Source organism: Notamacropus eugenii, chromosome 2 (genome assembly GCF_028372415.1).
Source record: "Notamacropus eugenii isolate mMacEug1 chromosome 2, mMacEug1.pri_v2, whole genome shotgun sequence".
Taxonomy (NCBI): domain Eukaryota; kingdom Metazoa; phylum Chordata; class Mammalia; order Diprotodontia; family Macropodidae; genus Notamacropus; species Notamacropus eugenii.
Genome location: NC_092873.1, coordinates 41,875,370 through 41,892,286, shown reverse-complemented (window position 1 = coordinate 41,892,286; position 16,917 = coordinate 41,875,370). Strand labels below are relative to the sequence as shown.

Sequence of the window (16,917 nt, the reverse complement as noted above, 5' to 3'; positions counted from 1 at the left end):
CCAAGGGATCCAGGACACACACAAAAAAAGCTGAGCTGCCTGGGAACACTGAAAGTTAAATGACTTGCCCAGAGTCACACAGGTAGCTAAGTGTCAAGGCAGAACTTGAATCCAGGCCCTCCTGGCTATTATCCACTATTGTCTGTAATAGGAGAAAGGGTAAAGCTAAAGAAAGCCGTGAAGTAATTTAAAGATACTCTTGAGTCTAACACTCAGGGTAGTAATCTGGTAACCAGGTAACCCTAATACATATTTCCCAGGGCCTAGCACAAGTTCCAAAAGGCAGATGAGGGATACATGTCCTGTGCTTGCAGTACTCCTGACCTTTATCTGCTTGGTCAGAGCCTTCAGCTGCCGCTCCAAGTCCAGCTTCTGTTCCTCAAGCTTCATCACGTTATCTAGAGAGAAGATGGGAATGTTAGAGACGTAAGCCCTGGGCAGGCCAATCAGGCTGCTAAGAAGCATCATGAGATGCTCTTGATTTTAGACCAACAGACCTTAACAGGTTCCAAATGACCAGGGATATCTCTTCAAATTCTTACCACTCTACAAAATTGGCTTCTGCTTTCGAGTGGGGGGAAGAAGGTGTTACTTCTGTAAGAAATGGGCGGAATGGACAGGTCAGGAACTCCTATAAAGTTTATTCACCGGGGCTAGATCCCTGGAGGAGAAGACGCAAACCAGCATAAGGCACTGCACAGATCCATCCATTTAAAGCTTCTATTAGATGTTTACTACATTCCAGGCACTGTGCCAAGGCCTGGAGATACAAAGAGAAAATAAAAAACAGTCCCCCCTCGAGGAACTGACATTTTAATGGGAGAGAGAACATGGAAATAACTGAGTACATACAAGATGGAGAGTAGATGGAAGGTACCCTCAGAATGGTACCTGTACCAGGGAGGACTGGAAGAGGCCTCCTTGTAGAAGGTGAGATTTGAGCTGAGTCCCAAAGGAAACCAGGGAATCTAAGGGGTGGAGATATGAAGGGAGAACATTCCAGGCATGTGGAGAGCCAGGAAAAGGCAGAAGGATCATTAAGTGCGAGAGAACAGCATGACTGGACCCCAGATTACATGGAAGGCAATAATGAATAAGATGGTTGGAGAAGTAGGATGGGGCTAAGAAATACAAAACAGAGAAATTTATCTTTCATCCTGGTAGGAACAGGAAACCACTGGAGTTGCCTGAGTAAGAGGGTGACACTCAGACATAAACTTTTGGAAAATTACATCAGCAAGAAACATGGCAGCCACGTACCCAACTGGAAAGCAACATTCTAGCTACTCCAATACTAATCAGCAACTGTCTCAGCAGTCCATCTGTGCCTAATAATTAATAATAATAATGTGCTCTAAGGTTTACAAAGAATTTTACATACACTAACTCATTTGAATTTCAATAGCCTTGTGAGATAAGTACATTGTTATCCCCATTTTACAGATGAGGAAGCTGAAGCAGGGAGACATGCTCAGTGTCACCGAGCTAACAGCCACCTGAGGCAGGTCTTCTGGACTCAGAGTCCAGGGCTCTACTAGCTAGCATTCACATAGCACTTTAAGGTTTACAAAGTACTTTACAAATATTATCTCATTTTGTCCTCACAACAACCCTGCAAGGTAGGAAGGTGCTATTATTATTCCCACAAAAAGGGTTACTCATCATTATTTTTTTAAAGATCTGAGGATGAAACAGGGAGGGATGGGAAGAAAACAAAATGGCGGCTTGGAGATTTCCAGCCCTGGCTCAGGTCTTGGCGCTAACTTGAAATGTCGCCTAGAACACGTCCTTCTCTTTGTCTGGGACTCCTTGATAAAATGACATCAGACTAACTGATCTCTAGAGCCTCTTTCAATCTATACCAAAAGGGTGTGTTGCTGACTTCTGACCATCTACAAACATGTAATTAGTTGGATTTAATTGGATTTAAGTTGGATTTAAGACTCCATACTTAATTCAACAAGCATTGATTTAGCTCCTTCTGCGTACCTGGGAACAGTGTTAGGCTGGGAGACAATCTTCCCTATCTTCAAGGACTTTTGTATTGTATTTCTTCTCCTAATGGATCTCACTGCTTTTAGTTCTTCCTCTCTCCAATCCATCCTCTACTCAACTGTTAAAGTGATTTTCCTGACATGTAGGTCACTCTCCTGTTCCATGAACTGCAATGGCTCCCTATTGCCTCTGGCATCAAATACAAACCTCTCTGTCTGTCATTTTAAAACCTTTGACAATCTGGTCCCAACTTGCCCTCCAGAAACTTTCATTTTCTGGGGGAGATACACTACACAGGTAGATAAAATAATTGGGAGACCCTCCAGGCCAGATGACCTCTTGACATGAATGTTTAAGAGGGTTCCTTACATGGGACAAGGTTAGACAAAGTGATTTCTAAAGTTTCATCCAACTTAGAGTCCAAGATTCTAATTGGAGACAGGTGCAGTAAGGAAAAAAATCTGGCCTTTTTGCTGTTTCTCACATAATACTCTATTCTCTCCTCTCCATGCTTTTGCTCAGGTTGTTCCTTATAACAGGCATGCCATCCCCCCTCAGCTTCATTTCTTGAAATCTCTCTTTTCTTTAAAGCTCAGATCAAGCACCACTTTCTACAGAAAACCTTTCTGGATACCCCCACCTCCCTCTGCCCCTACCTCCAGATGCTTTCCCCCATTGTCTTAATTTTGTACGTATTCTATATAAAAGACCACAGCTTAGTGGAGAGAAAGCTGGTCTTGGAGTTAGGAAGACCTGTCCCACATCTGGACCCGTACTGGCTTGGAGTGACCTTCTCAGTGCCCCAGAAATCCTCCCCAAAAGCTCTATGTCCCAGGGCACGCTGATGTGAACTGGTAAAGAGCATTTTCTGTTTCTAGCTAGGAGTCCTCTACTCTCACAGCATTAGACTCAGACAGCAATGGGGCCACACATTGACTTGATGTTCATTTTTTTCAATCATGTCTGACTCTTCATGACTCTATTTAGAGTTTTCTTGGCAAAGATACTGGAGTGGTTTGCTATTCCCTTCTCTAGCTCATTTGACAGATGAGGAAACTGAGGTAAGCAGGGTTAAAACTGTTAAAAATAGCACCACCTAGCAACTCACATACTGACTTAGAAAACTGCATATTAATGTTAATATTGTTCTATCATATTTTTCTTTCTTTTATCTATATTTTCTTTATATAGTCTTTATTTCTATATTTATTTTATGTTATGTATTTCTATATCTTCTTTCTTTTCTACATTTTTTTCTTTATTATCCCTAATTACATTTTAATATTTCAGGCTGCATTTGAGAGTGTTGTAAGCTGCATGCAGCCTGGTCCAATGATTGGCCCTTCTGCCCAACACCAGTGAAATCATACATCTGGTCCCCCAAAAATATTATTTTAGAGGCACTTATAAAAGAACATGTATCTCAGTAAAATTGTAAGCTTCTTGGGGCAGGGGCTGTTTCATTTTTGTCCTTGTCCTTCTGGTGCCTAGCACAGTACCTAGTATGCAGTAAGTGCCTAATAAATGTTTGTTGAGTCTTTCTTTTTTGCATAAAGCTGCCTTGAAGTAGTTGCCTCTGTTTTAGGGGGGACCTATCCATGAGGCTTGGCTACCTCTTCTGAACAGCTATGGAACCACACCCCTGGTCCTTATCTAGAACCCTCTAGACTGGATTCTTCTAGAATGGGGTACTCAGCAGCCAATCACCACCTACCATCTCCTTTCTTGTGACATCAGAGATGGGCAAACAATCAGACATTCATCACTGAGAACCCAGGTGGCCTCTAAAACTCCTCTCCTTCCTCCCACATCCCTGAGCCACCCAGGTGTGCTAGTCCCAGAAGGAGAGGGAAGCTTGGAGGACTCTGTGTATGCAGAGTTACACAGCAGTTCTTCTTCCTGCCACACCCAAGGCCCATTGATCACTGCAACCCCAGGATCCTCACTCCTGCTCCCTTGGGTGGGGGTATCCCTGGCCATTTCTGCCCTTGGTTAGCCTGGCTTGTTCTTTTTCTGGGTTCCTAGGTGTCTCAGGTTAAGCAAAATCACTTCTCTTGTGGGTGTTACAAAACACTGTAATAACAGCCTGTTTCTTTTTGGTATCACTGCAGCATAGAATCATAGCTTTAGAGCTTAGAAGTCATCAAATAGAAACAAACAAGAAAAATCTGTCCTTTTACAGATGGGGAAAATGAGTCTGAGGAGTTAAGAGATTTGCCTAAGGTCACACAACTAGTAAGTGTCTGAGGCTGGATATGAATTCAAGCCTCCCTAACTCCAGGCCCAGGATTCTGTCCGCTGCTCTACCTAGATGCTCTGGGATGAGATGGGTGGTTCTGGAGTGGGTGTGAGGGATCCAATTATTATTGGCACCTCCTTCTTGATCTTTTCTTTTTCAGTCTATGTTATTTTCTCTCTCCCTTTTGACAGGGCTGTGGCAAAGAATGGGGTCCAGGACCCTGCAGCCCTTCTGGATCACTCCTTATGGGACATGGGACTCAAAGATACCCAGAGAAGAGCGTCTTCATTCAGGGGCTTCTAGCCTCCAGTCCTCCCAGGGGCATCCATAACAGGCCTACAGCATCTGTTGAAAGGGAAGCCTCAGCAAGCGTCCAAGCTCAAGACACAGGGAGACCCTGGAGCCCAGAGTCTTCTCAGTTTGGGACTTAATTTCCTGGTCTCCTCTTTGAAGGTGAAATCCGTTGTCCTCTCCGAACTCCGGACTCTCTCAATGTCCCCTCCTGCCTCTAGCTATTATGATTACTTGTACAGGTGTCCCTGTGATGGGGGTAGGGAGGCACTTCTTTGTCTGTGGAGATTAGAATGAACATTACAATGCTTTTTCCTCTGATAGGAAACAAAAATAATGATAGCTGATATTCACACAGTGCCCACTATGTGCCAGGTACTTGCCAATTATTATCTCATTTGATCCTCACAACAACCCTGGGAGGTAGGTACTATTCTTACCCCCATTTACAGATGGAGAAACTGAGGCAAACACAACCACAAAGCTAGTCAGTGTCAAAGGCTAGATTTGAACACAGTTCTTCCTGACTGCAGGTCCAGTAGACTGCACCACTCAGCTGCTCCTAGAACAAAAGAAGGTTGTAACCAGAACTAGCTAGGAGCAAAGGGAAAGCTTGCTTTATATCTGAAAGGGTTTTTAGAAATTAGTTGTTGTTGTTGAGTCATTTTTCAGTCATGTCAGACTCTTTGTGACCCCATTGGGGTTTTCTTGGTAGAGATACTGAACTAGATTGCTTCTCCAGCTCATTTTACAGATGAGGAAACTGAGGCAAACAGTGAAGTGACTTGCCCAGGGTCACATAGTAAGTGTTGGAGGCCAGATTTGAACTCAGAAAGATGAGCCTGCCACTCTCCAGAGGTCCAATAGACAGAACTGTGGCCCACTGCTCCATCAGGGGAAGAAAGAAAAGAAGGCGTTATCCGAAAAGTTCCAAGACTCCAATTTAACTACTGTATAAAGGTAACTACTGATTGTGACTTTAAAGTTTGCAAGCTTATTTGAAAGAATCTGTTACTTTGTATTTGTTTCAATACTTAAGTTTATAATATGTTTCTTTTTCTTTTCTCTATTCTGTATTTGAGTTCTGGTGTTTGAGTTTAAAATAAAAAGTTAAAAAAAACCCTCTACCTTCCAAAGGTGGAGAGGTTTGTACGTATGAACAATGATTTAAAACAAACCAACCAACCCAGCACTGACCAGCAGAATAGAGCTGGAGAGAAACAAGGGAACTGAGACAAAGATAAAGGTATACATGTAGGTAATACAGCGGACAGAGTACCAGGGCTGGAGTCAGGAGGACCTGAGTTCAAAGCACATACTCAGTGTCCTTGCAAAAAAAACCCCAAATGGGGTCACAGAGAGTCAGACACAACAAACACACAGACCTAGCTCGCCCTGCTGTAGTGGAGAGAGCAGTCACCTAGGAAACTGAGGAAGACCTAGGTTGGAATGCCACATCTGACATTTATTAGATATGTGGCTCAAAGCTGGGCTCTTAAATTCTCAGAGCCTCAGCCAATGCATTCAGCAGCTAAGGAGACTGTTGGAGGATTCATGTCCTCCTATATACGGAGCAGAAGAATCAGGGCCCATCCACTTCAGAACTGTTGTTTGGGGAAACAGGACCAGGGCTCATGACCACTGTCCTCTCTGGAAATGACAACTCATCTGAGAAAAGTATAGAAAATGCCTGGTAGTCCCAGACTCACTTGAACAGGGTTGTCTTAAGATTGTGGGGGTTTTCCCCCTTCTCTTGCTTGGAGAACTATTTAGAAAGAATGGACCATCGCCACGGCCACTGATGGGAAATTGGTTAATACTGATTCAGTTTGTCAGTGTGGAGGAGTGGACAGAGTTCTGGTTCAAAGTCAGGAAGATACTGGGCTCAAATCCTGCCTCTCACACTTATTAACTGTGTGAGTCACTTTAACTCTATGGGTTTATTTTCCCTCTGTAAAAATCATCTTGTAAATCAGTAAGACAGTAAGAAGTCTTGGTTCTTATTTCACTTGAAAGCAGTGAGTTATCACACCAGCTCTGCCTACAATTTCACATCCTAACTTAATTTACAATGGAAAGCACTGATTTCAAGATGATTAAATAGTGTTCAATTCCATCTAAGGCAGACCAAGTGAAGAAGCAGTTGTCTTGGGCATGTAACTCTAGCTGGAATGCATGGTCTATTGGAAGGTGTAACTTTTGCCGGGCTGTCACTGGTCTAGCTTCTTTTCTGATCCCCTCCCCTTTTCTCTGTCTAGCTCATCAAAGTTGCTGGCATCCCAGGGATCTTCTGGTCTATTCAGACTCTTTTTTAATCTGGGAAAAAAACTACATTTCCCAGCAGGCCATGCAGCCCTTTATGGCTATAAGTAGAAAGCCATAGCCTGGGATAAAGAGAGGCTACGGTTGCCCTTTCTCATTGATTGTAACTTCCACAATTAGGACTTCTAGGTCAAATCCACAGGTGGGCGCAAGGTATCTATCTAGAAGAATGATGTGTTAAATGTTATTCATTCTTTTAAAATTTTTATGATGAAGACAACTTGGAATTTTGTGACACTTTTCCTGCATTTTTATTGAAAAATCCAGACATCTTCCTTACTACTAATGTTGGGGCCAATTCTTGTTCCCCAAATAATTCCTGCCAATAATTTTGTCCCTTAGGGCCTTGAAAAAATTCTCTTGCTTTTTTGGCTAAAAACTAAACAAATGTCTATTGGAAATGGGCATATTCCTTTAGAGATACCTCTCCAGTCCCTGAAATATAGGGACTGCTTTGACAGTATATCTAGCAGAATCATAGGGTCAGCTAGGTGGTACAGTGGATAGAGCACCAGTGCAGGAGTCAGGAGGACCTGAGTTCAAATTTCACATCAGACACTTGACTCTCACTAACTGTGTGACCTTGGGCAAGTCACTTAACCCCAATTGCCTCATCCTGGGTCATCTCCAGTCATCCTGATGAATATTTGGTCACTGGATTCAGATGGCTCTGGAGGAGAAGTGAGGCTGGTGACCTGCACAGCCCTCCCTCACTCAAAACAAAGTCAAGTGCAAGTCACGTCATTATTTCTCTGATGGCATGGTCTTCTTCGGCAACAAAGGACGAACACACACACACACGCACACACACTAATTGAAATGTATTTGCTGAATCAAATCTGGCAACCTCTAAGGTCCTTTCTAGCTCTGGCTCAGTCATTTCTAGCCATGTCTGACTCTTCCTGACCCCCTTCGGGGTTTTCTTGGAAAGATACTGGAGTGGTTTGCCATTTCCTTCTCCAACTCATTTGACAGATGAGGAAACTGAAGCAAACAAGGAGAAGTGACTTGCCCAGGGTCCCACAGCTAGTAACAGTCTGAGGCCAGATTTGAACTCAAGAAGATGAGTCTTCCAGACTCCAGGCCTGGCACTCTATGCACCATGGCACCACCTAGCACCCCAATTATGAAATTATGATCTTGGCTCCATATATTGAGAGGAACACTATTTCAGCAGGCTTGCTAAATTAGAAGAACAAACTGGGTTGGAAATTACTGATAATAGGGACTGTGCAAACGAGTAACCCAGGTGAAACTAACTGTCCATGGGTCACTGGCTGTTTGTTTTCTGAGTCCTCGGGGGATGGATGGCTTTGAATGGCACAGAGGAATTCCAAACTGGTAATGGGTAACCCTTAAATAGAAGAGATATTAGTGATGCCAACCCCAAAGGCAATGGAACTTTTCTGATAACGCCTTCTTAGCTTTCTTCCTGTAATGGAGGGGTGGACCACAGCTCTGTCTATTGGGCCTCTGGAGAGTGGAGGAATATACCATATGAATGGTGAGGTCTGGAAGAAACTAGGTGCAATACAACCACGTACTTCTAGGGGAACCTCGGGGATGAAGGGAATGAGCATCTCTAAGTCCAAGGGGGAAGATGAGAGACGCAGTTGATTAAGGTTGGAATCCCAGCGTATGCTAAGGATGGGAGCCTGCTTCTGGAGCCCACATTTAAGTGCCTGCAAACGTTCTTTTGTGGACATGTCCACAGATGAACAATAGTGGGGAGTTGGATGAGGAGAGGGTACCAAAGACTCCTTCCTCCTAAAATTAGCTGGGCTCATCCCTCAAAATGCTTTTTTCTAGCCCTTTCTTGTATACCTATGCAATCATTTAAAGAGAGGGTGATGAGCTTGAGCCTATTAACCCTAAGGAACAATGTTTGAATGGTGGGAACTCATGATCTGAGGATTTATGTATTTCCAGCCATCCAGCTGTTGAGAGGCAGTTGTGGCCAAAGTAGATACAGATCTGACTGGAAGAGCCAGGAAGACCTGGGTTCAAATCCTATCTCTGACACACTTGCTCTGTGATTGGAGGCAAATTATTGAATATCTCAATGCTCTAGGTAATTCTGCAAGAACAGTTTCAGAGAAGATGCCAACCTACATTAGGAAAGGGAGCTCCCTACCAGTGAAATCACAGGTTTGTCCCTATCCATCCACCTGCTGTTGTATGGTTAGGCTGAATTTGACTTTTATTGATGTGTGTGTGTATGCGCGCATGCATGAGTGCGCATGTGCATGCACGGGGAGTGGTGGGGAGGTCTCAAGGCCCAGGTGTAACTTTTTTTTTTTAATGTTGTCCTCCTTCCATTTTTGACTTGGAAGACTCAATTATCACAAGTTGCTTCTGTTCCAGACAGACCTCTTCCTTTGGAATCTTCCAGGTTGGAATTAAGAGAGTAGGGGCCTTGCTAGCCCATCTTCAACAGATCATCTGTGTGCCTGATCTAGGACCCACTCCTACCTATAAAATTCACAGCCCTGACCTGAATCATTGAGTTTTCCGCATTTGGGGAAGGATGTAGGACTCAAGTATCCCTTTCACTGAAGTAGAAGAAACAAAAAGAGTTTGGCATAACCTAGATATACCAAATCCAGAAGGTAGCTGGCTACTCAGAGAACCATTGCTAATTGCCTTACCCTTAGAACCCAGGTGCCAAGATTGGGGGCTGTCCCTGGTCATAACCTTCCTATTTCTTGCTTTCCAACCCCTTCCCCAGGGTGTCCTCAATTGTCCCCATCAATTAAGTTATTTTTGATTGTTCCTATCTCAGTTAATTCCAACTGTCCTTCTGTGAATTAAAACATGCCCATAAAAGCCTGTTGCTTTTAGCATCATTGGCTGTCTGACTCTGGTGAAAGCTCTTTAAGAAGATTCATTGACTGGGAATTGCTTCTGTTCGTGCTTCTAGGCAGGGACTGATCCTCTGAGGCTTCTTCTAGGTATGAGATACTACCATTATTTGAAGCTGCCCAGCGCTGCAGTGTGGGTTAGTAAAAAGAGCCCTAGTTCTAGAGTCAGAACTGGATTAAAATTCTGCCCCTGACACTCACTGCCAAGCTGTGTGACCTTAGGCAAGTCACTTAACCACCCTGGGCCTCAATTTGCTCATTTAAAGACACACAAAGGTCCCTTATTGTTCTTGGTCTAGGATCCTATGTTCCTAAAGGCCATATGAAGGTCAATTTTTTTTGTTATTATTTTAGTTTGTTGTTGGGCAGCCAGATGATATGGTAGATAATGTGCTGAGATCTGGACTCAGGAAGACGAGTTCAAATTTGGTTTCACACTCCTACCTAGCTATGTGGCTCTCTGGCCTCTGCCTCAGTTATCTCATCTGTAAAGTGAAGATGATAATAACATCTAACCTCCCAGGGTTGTTGTGAAGATCAAATGAGAAGATCTCTGTAAAATGCTTTTTTAAACCTTAAAATGCTATATAAATGTGAGCTATGATAACGATGATGAGGATGGAAATTACATTGTTATATAACACAGTGGGATAAGCAGTAGCAGTATCTCACCATCATAAATATTATTTCAATGACCTCTCATTTTGTGCTCTAGGTCCATCACCCTCCAATCCTACAAACAAGAGGCTCACTGTAGATCAGCCACTTCTTTGATTTTCTCTGGGGTTTGCTGCCCTATTGACCCCGTCTGTGTCCCATCTGCTCAGTTCCACAAAACCAGACCAGCTTTCCTGATGCATTTTTCTACTTCAGTCAGTTGTCCAGGCTTGTGAGACAAGGCCACCCAAATTCCATGCCAGGTCTCGGCTCTGCACCCTCCATCAGTGTGACTGGGTGTGTGCTAGCAACAGGGTGGTACCTGACCTCATTCTTCTTTCACTCTCACTGAACACAGAACTATTGTTTTGAAGAGAACTTGGTCACCAGCTCTGGATGTCCTCCAGTATCCTCAAGTCAGGCTGAAGCAACTGGGGCAATTCTGCTTCACATCACCGGAGATTAGACATGTCCAACATGCAGCTAGGGGACCCATGACACTCCCCAGTGTGGGCCCAAACCAGATTCAAATGTAATTGGGAAATATTTAACAAAGCAAAAACAAATACAATAGAACAAAGAATGCTAATATATGGTTTTCTGTGTCAATATGAGACCTGCAGGGATTCATTTCTATTTGAGTTGGACGCCACTGGATTAGACCATTAATGCCATTAACACTGACACTGTGATAGCCATGGGGTCAGCCTTCGAGTGTTGGTGAGATTCTTTTAGGCAACCAGAAATATTCAATACAATAAGACTTGGGAATCCTTAGGTCTTATGCCAATTTTATTGATGAGGAAACTGAGGAAATCATAATCATTTTCACTTCCAAAGGCAATACCAAAATTAATCAGTAGATTCCTGGTAGTTTTGGGAAGTATTACTCTGATTTTACAGGTGGGGAAATTGAGGGGAAAATATAATCTGCATATAATTTAATAGTCATTTTAGTTACTGAGAAAAGAATCAAAATAAATAGATTCCTATTCTAGTAGACTTGGGAAACCCTAGATATGATTTTTTTTTTTACTGAAGAAGACACAACTAATTAATCAAAATTAATGAGTAGATTCCCTAAAGAGAGAAGAATACTTCTGTGTATGAGTTTTTTTTGCCACGAAGTTAAGACTTTATTTCATATGATAATCTGAAGAATCTTATCTGGACCAATGTGGAAAGCATCTAGCTAGCTAGATAAGTACAAGACTTAGGAGTCAAGAAGACCTGAATTCAAATCCAACCTCAGACACTTACTAGCTGTGTGACCTTGAGTAAGTCACTGAACCTCTGTCTTAGTCTCCTCATCTGAAAAATGGGGATCATAATAGCATCTGTCTCTCAAGATTGCTGTAAGGATCAAATGAGATATTTGTAATGTGCTTTTCAAACATACATAATGAATATTTAATATAATTTAAAGGGCTATCCTAGTGTTACCTATTATTATGTGCCAGTAGCCCTTCTTACATCCTTTCCCCATCAAGGTAAATGACTGCCTTACACACTTGGGTGTCTCAGATTTGGGGGGCACAGCACTGCTTGCCTTAGCCATACTGTCTGGCCTCCCCAGTAATCGATATTCTGGGCAATCCAATTGCTTAGTTCATTGAGTAGTGAGACCTTTCTAATTGCCTACAGGATATGTGCTTAAATTATTCTTCCTCCAGTGACCAAATGGTACCCACAGCTACTGTCACCAATTAATCATTCAACAATAAGATCTGGTTCATAAGATCATTACTTTAGAGCTAGCAGGGAATTTGGAGGTCACCAAATCCAATAGCCCCTTCATTTTACAGAGAAGGAAACTGAGTCTGCCCAGGGAGATGAACTTCTTTGAAGCTCAAGATCATATGGCTACTAAGTAGGAACCCAAATTAAGAAATAGTAGGGGGGGCGGAGCCAAGATGGCGGAGTAGAAAGACACACATACACTAGCTCTGAACCCATAGCCCATAAAATATCTGTAAAGAAGAACTCCCAACAAATTCTGGAGCAGCAGAAGCCACAAAACAACGGAGCGCATGAGATTTCTGTTCCAGAGAACCCTGAAAACCTCTCGCAAAAGGTCCTTCGCGCTGTGGACCTGGAACCGGGCCCAGCCCAGAGGCCGAGCAGCACCGAGAAGAGCAGATCCGAGCAGGCTTCAGGGACAGAATCTCCAGCAGCCACGTGGGTCCCTCCACCCACAGGTGACGGGGGTCAGTGAGAGGGTCTCTTTGACGGGTTGAGAGGGGAGTGGGGTGCCCCCATAACTCAGGCCCCCTCAGGAGGCAACAGCAGAGGCGGGAGCAGACCAGGGCTCGCCAAGCAGGCAGGAGCCTGTATCCATTGTTGAAGATCTCTGCATAAACCCCCTGAGGGAACTGAGGCCGAGAGGCGGCCCTGCCCCTACCTGAGCACCTAAACTTGATCTCACACTGTATAGCAGCCCCGCCCCCGCCGAAGCCCTGAGGCTGGGAAGCAGCATTTGAATCTCAGACCCCAAGGGCTGGCTGGGCAGATCTGGAGGCAAAGTGGGTTTGAAGAGAATACTCAGAAGTCAAGTCACTGGCTGGGAAAATGCCCAGAAAAGGGAAAAAAAATAAGACTATAGAAGGTTACTTTCTTGGTGAACAGGTATTTCCTCCCTTCCTTTCTGATGAGGAAGAACAATGCTTACCATCAGGGAAAGACACAGAAGTCAAGGCTTCTGTATCCCAGCCCACTCAATGGGCTCAGGCCATGGAAGAGCTCAAAAAGGATTTTGAAAATCAAGTTAGAGAGGTGGAGGAAAAACTGGGAAGAGAAATGAGAGACATTCAAGCAAAGCATGAAAAACAAGTAAACACCCTGCTAAAGGAGACCCAAAAAAATGCTGAAGAAAATAACACCTTTAAAAATAGGCTAACTCAATTGGCAAAAGAGGTTCAAAAAGCCAATGAGGAGAAGAATGCTTTCAAAAGCAGAATTAGCCAAATGGAAAAGGAGATTCAAAAGCTCACTGAAGAAAATAGTTCTTTCAAAATTAGAATGGAAATCTAATCACAAAAGGCTAATCACAAAACAAAACCAAAAGAATGAAAAAATGGAAGATAATGTGAAATATCTCATTGGAAAAACAACTAACATGGAAAACAGATCCAGGAGAGACAATTTAAAAATTATGGGCCTACTTGAAAGCCATGATCAAAAAAAGAGCCTAGACATCATCTTTCATGAAATTATCAAGGAAAACTTCCCTGAGATTCTAGAACCAGAGGGCAAAATAAGTATTCAAGGAATCCGCAGATCACTGCCTGAAAGAGATCCAAAAAGAGAAACTCCTAGGAACATTGTGGCCAAATTCCAGAGTTCCCAGGTCAAGGACAAAATATTGCAAACAGCTAGAAAGAAACCATTCAAGTATTGTGGAAATACAATCAGGATAACACAAGATCTAGCAGCTTCTACGTTAAGGGATCGAAGGGCATGGAATAGGATATTCCAGAAGTCAAAGGAACTAGGACTAAAACCAAGAATCACCTACCCAGCAAAACTGAGTATAATACTTCAGGGGAAAAAATGGTCTTTCAATGAAATAGAGGACTTTCAAGCATTCTTGATGAAAAGACCAGAGCTGAAAAGAAAATTTGACTTTCAAACATAAGAATGAAGAGAAGCATGAAAAGGTAAACAGCAAAGAGAAGTTATAAGGGACTTACAAAAGTTGAACTGTTTACATTCCTACATGGAAAGACAATATTTGCAATTCTTGAAACTATTCAGTATCTGGGTAGTTGGTGGGATTACACACACACACACACACACACACACACAGAGACAGAGCACAGAGTGAATTGAATAGAATGGGATCATATCTTAAAAAAATGAAATCAAGCAGTGAGAGAGAAATATATTGGGAGGAGAAAGGGAGAAATTGAATGGGGCAAATTATCTCTCATAAAAGAGGCAAGCAAAAGACTTATTAGTGGAGGGATAAAGAGGGGAGGTGAGAGAAAAACATGAAGTTTACTCTCATCACATTCCACTAAAGGAAGGAATAAAATGCACACTCATTTTGGTAGGAAAACCTATCTTACAATACAGGAAAGTAGGGGATAAGGGGATAAGCAGGGTGGGGGCGATGATGGAAGGGAGGGCATGGGGAGGAGGGAGCAATTTGAGGTCGACACTCATGGGGAGGATCAAAAGAAAGAATAGAAGTAATGGGGGACAGGATAGGATGGAGGGAAATATAGTTAGTCTTATACAACACGACTATTATGGAAGTCATTTGCAAAACTACACAGGTTTGGCCTATATTGAATTGCTTGCCTTCCAAAGGGAAGGGGAGGGGAGGGAGGGAGGAAAAGAAGTTGGAACTTAAAGTTTTAGGAACAACTGTCGAGTACTGTTCTTACCACTAGGAAATAAGAAATACAGGTAAAGGGGTATAGAAAGTTATTTGGCCCTACAGGACAAAAGAGAAGATGGAGACAAGGGCAGAGAGGGATGATAGAAGAGAGAGCAGATTGGTCATAGGGGCAATTAGAATGCTTGGTGTTTTGGGGTGGGGGGAGGGGACAAAAGGGGAGAAAATTTGGAACCCAAAATTTTGTGAAAATGAATGTTAAAAGTTAAATAAATTAATTAATTAAGAAAAAAAAAAGAAATAGAAGGGATCTTGGCAACCATCTGGTCCAACCACCTCATTTGCAAATTAGAAATCTGATGCCCACATATGTCTTGTAGATACCTAGTTATTTTACATGTCTCCCCAGTTAGGATGTAAGCTCCCTGAGGGCAGGGACTATTTTTGCCTTTCTATGCCCTCTGCCTAGCAAAGAGTAAGTGCTTAATAAATGACAGTCTCTAAGTTTACCTTCTATCTATTCTGTATCTATCTTGCATGTACAAAGTTGTCAACCTATTGTTTCCCCCATTAGACTATGAGCTCCTTGAGGGCAGGGGCCATGTTTCTGCCTTTCTTTGTATCCCCAGTGTCTAGAACACAGTAAGTGCTTAATAAATGCTTGTTGATTGATTGACAAAGGGATGTCAACACTAGCACCACCTAGCCTCAGAGAGGAGAGAAGGGCTGGCACAAACCCCAAAGCAAGATGACGATGATGCAATGGGCAGCCATGAAGGATTCTTACAAAGAGGTAACAACAGGATTTTGCAAAGTAACAGAATTCCAAGCAGCAAATGTTTGATTTCATCCACGCTCTCCTGTCGCTAGTAGTGTCTGTATAGGCACCTGCCTGCTTGTCCCCTCACAGTGGGGGGTCTTGGTGTCACTTACTTTCGAGTTCACTAATCAGTTGGTTATTATGCAGCTTAACTGCTCGATGCTGCTCCACCTGATCTTCCAGCTCAAAGATGGTCTCTTTCATGTCCTTGATCTCAGCGTCACTCTCCGAGGCTTTTTCTTGCAACTGCAGGCTGGTCTGACTCAGCTGCTCTGCCTGCCTGTCACAGACCTCTTTTAGGTAACCACATTCCTTCTCCACCTAGAAAAAAAGGAAGCCTCCTCTTAATCCCAAAGGCAAAAAGTTCCCAGATATCCTTGCAGCAGAGATAGCAACAAGAAAGTGACATTCTTGACTTTGGAGGGGAGACTTTCATTTTACTTTCATCTGTTTTGCGCATATCTTTCCAGGCTTATTGTAACATTTCTTCTTCTCCACAAATCCAGACAGACTAGCCTACCTGTCCATCCTTCATGACATCCTATCTCTAACCTCAGTGCCTTTGCCCAGGCTGTCCCTGATGCCTGGAATGGCCTCTCTCCTCACCTCTGTCTTTTAGAATTCCTTGCTTCCTTTAACGTGCATCTCAAGCACCACCTCTATGAAGCCTCTCTTGGTGAGCTCCGCTACTGGCACCTCTAAGAAACTACATCCTACTTAACTTGCTTATGTTTTCTTTGTGCTTATGTTTATATGTTGTTTTCTTTCAAAAGAATGTCAGCAACACCTTCTGGCACATATTAATAAATAATATTACCATAAGACTTTCAGGTTTTCAAAGCCCTTTTTACACACAGTAGGAACTTAATAATTGCTTCTTGATTGACTGATTGCCAGGGTGTACAGCTGGGGTGAGCATTTCCTTTCTTAGGGGAAAAATGGGCTGAGAAACCCTCAGAGATCCAAGTCACCAAAATAAATGCAAGAGAATAGCCTTGAACACTGCCTACAAATCTACAGGGAGTGGTAACACTGGCTGCTTTATCGTCTCCCTTGGGCTGGGCAGCAGGGGTCTTCTGATGGCTCTAAAGATTGAAGCCTGGATGCCGAGTCTTCCACTAGGGGGCTCCAATGTGCCAAAAACTGCAGGATTGAGAGCTGGAAGGGACCTTTGGACAATCTTCTCATTTTACAAAGGAGAAAACTGGGGCTGAAAGAAGGTATGAAGTGACTTGTCCGAGGTCACACAGGGAGTAAGCTGAGGAGCTGGGAATAGGAATCCAGGTCCTCAGCATTCTTGTGATGACACCACAACATCCCATTTCTCTGTAGGCACACTGCATTCCCAATGGACAGAGCTTTACGAGGCTCTGGAGTCAGGAAGACTTGAGTT

General features: G+C 43.2%; 1 protein-coding gene across 14 annotated transcripts in view; it reads right to left on the bottom strand.

Annotated features, from left to right (window-relative positions):
- The window catches only part of SPECC1 (sperm antigen with calponin homology and coiled-coil domains 1), a 337,039-nt gene that overhangs the window by 132,072 nt on the left and 188,050 nt on the right, over positions 1-16,917 (bottom strand). For all 14 annotated transcript variants that reach the window (XM_072640012.1, XM_072640017.1, XM_072640015.1 and 11 more), the window contains 2 exons: positions 15,638-15,845; positions 325-398 (listed from right to left, as the gene is read on the bottom strand). In XM_072640012.1, coding sequence (XP_072496113.1) covers positions 325-398; positions 15,638-15,845 — 282 coding nt within the window. The remainder of the gene's footprint in view (positions 1-324; positions 399-15,637; positions 15,846-16,917) is intronic.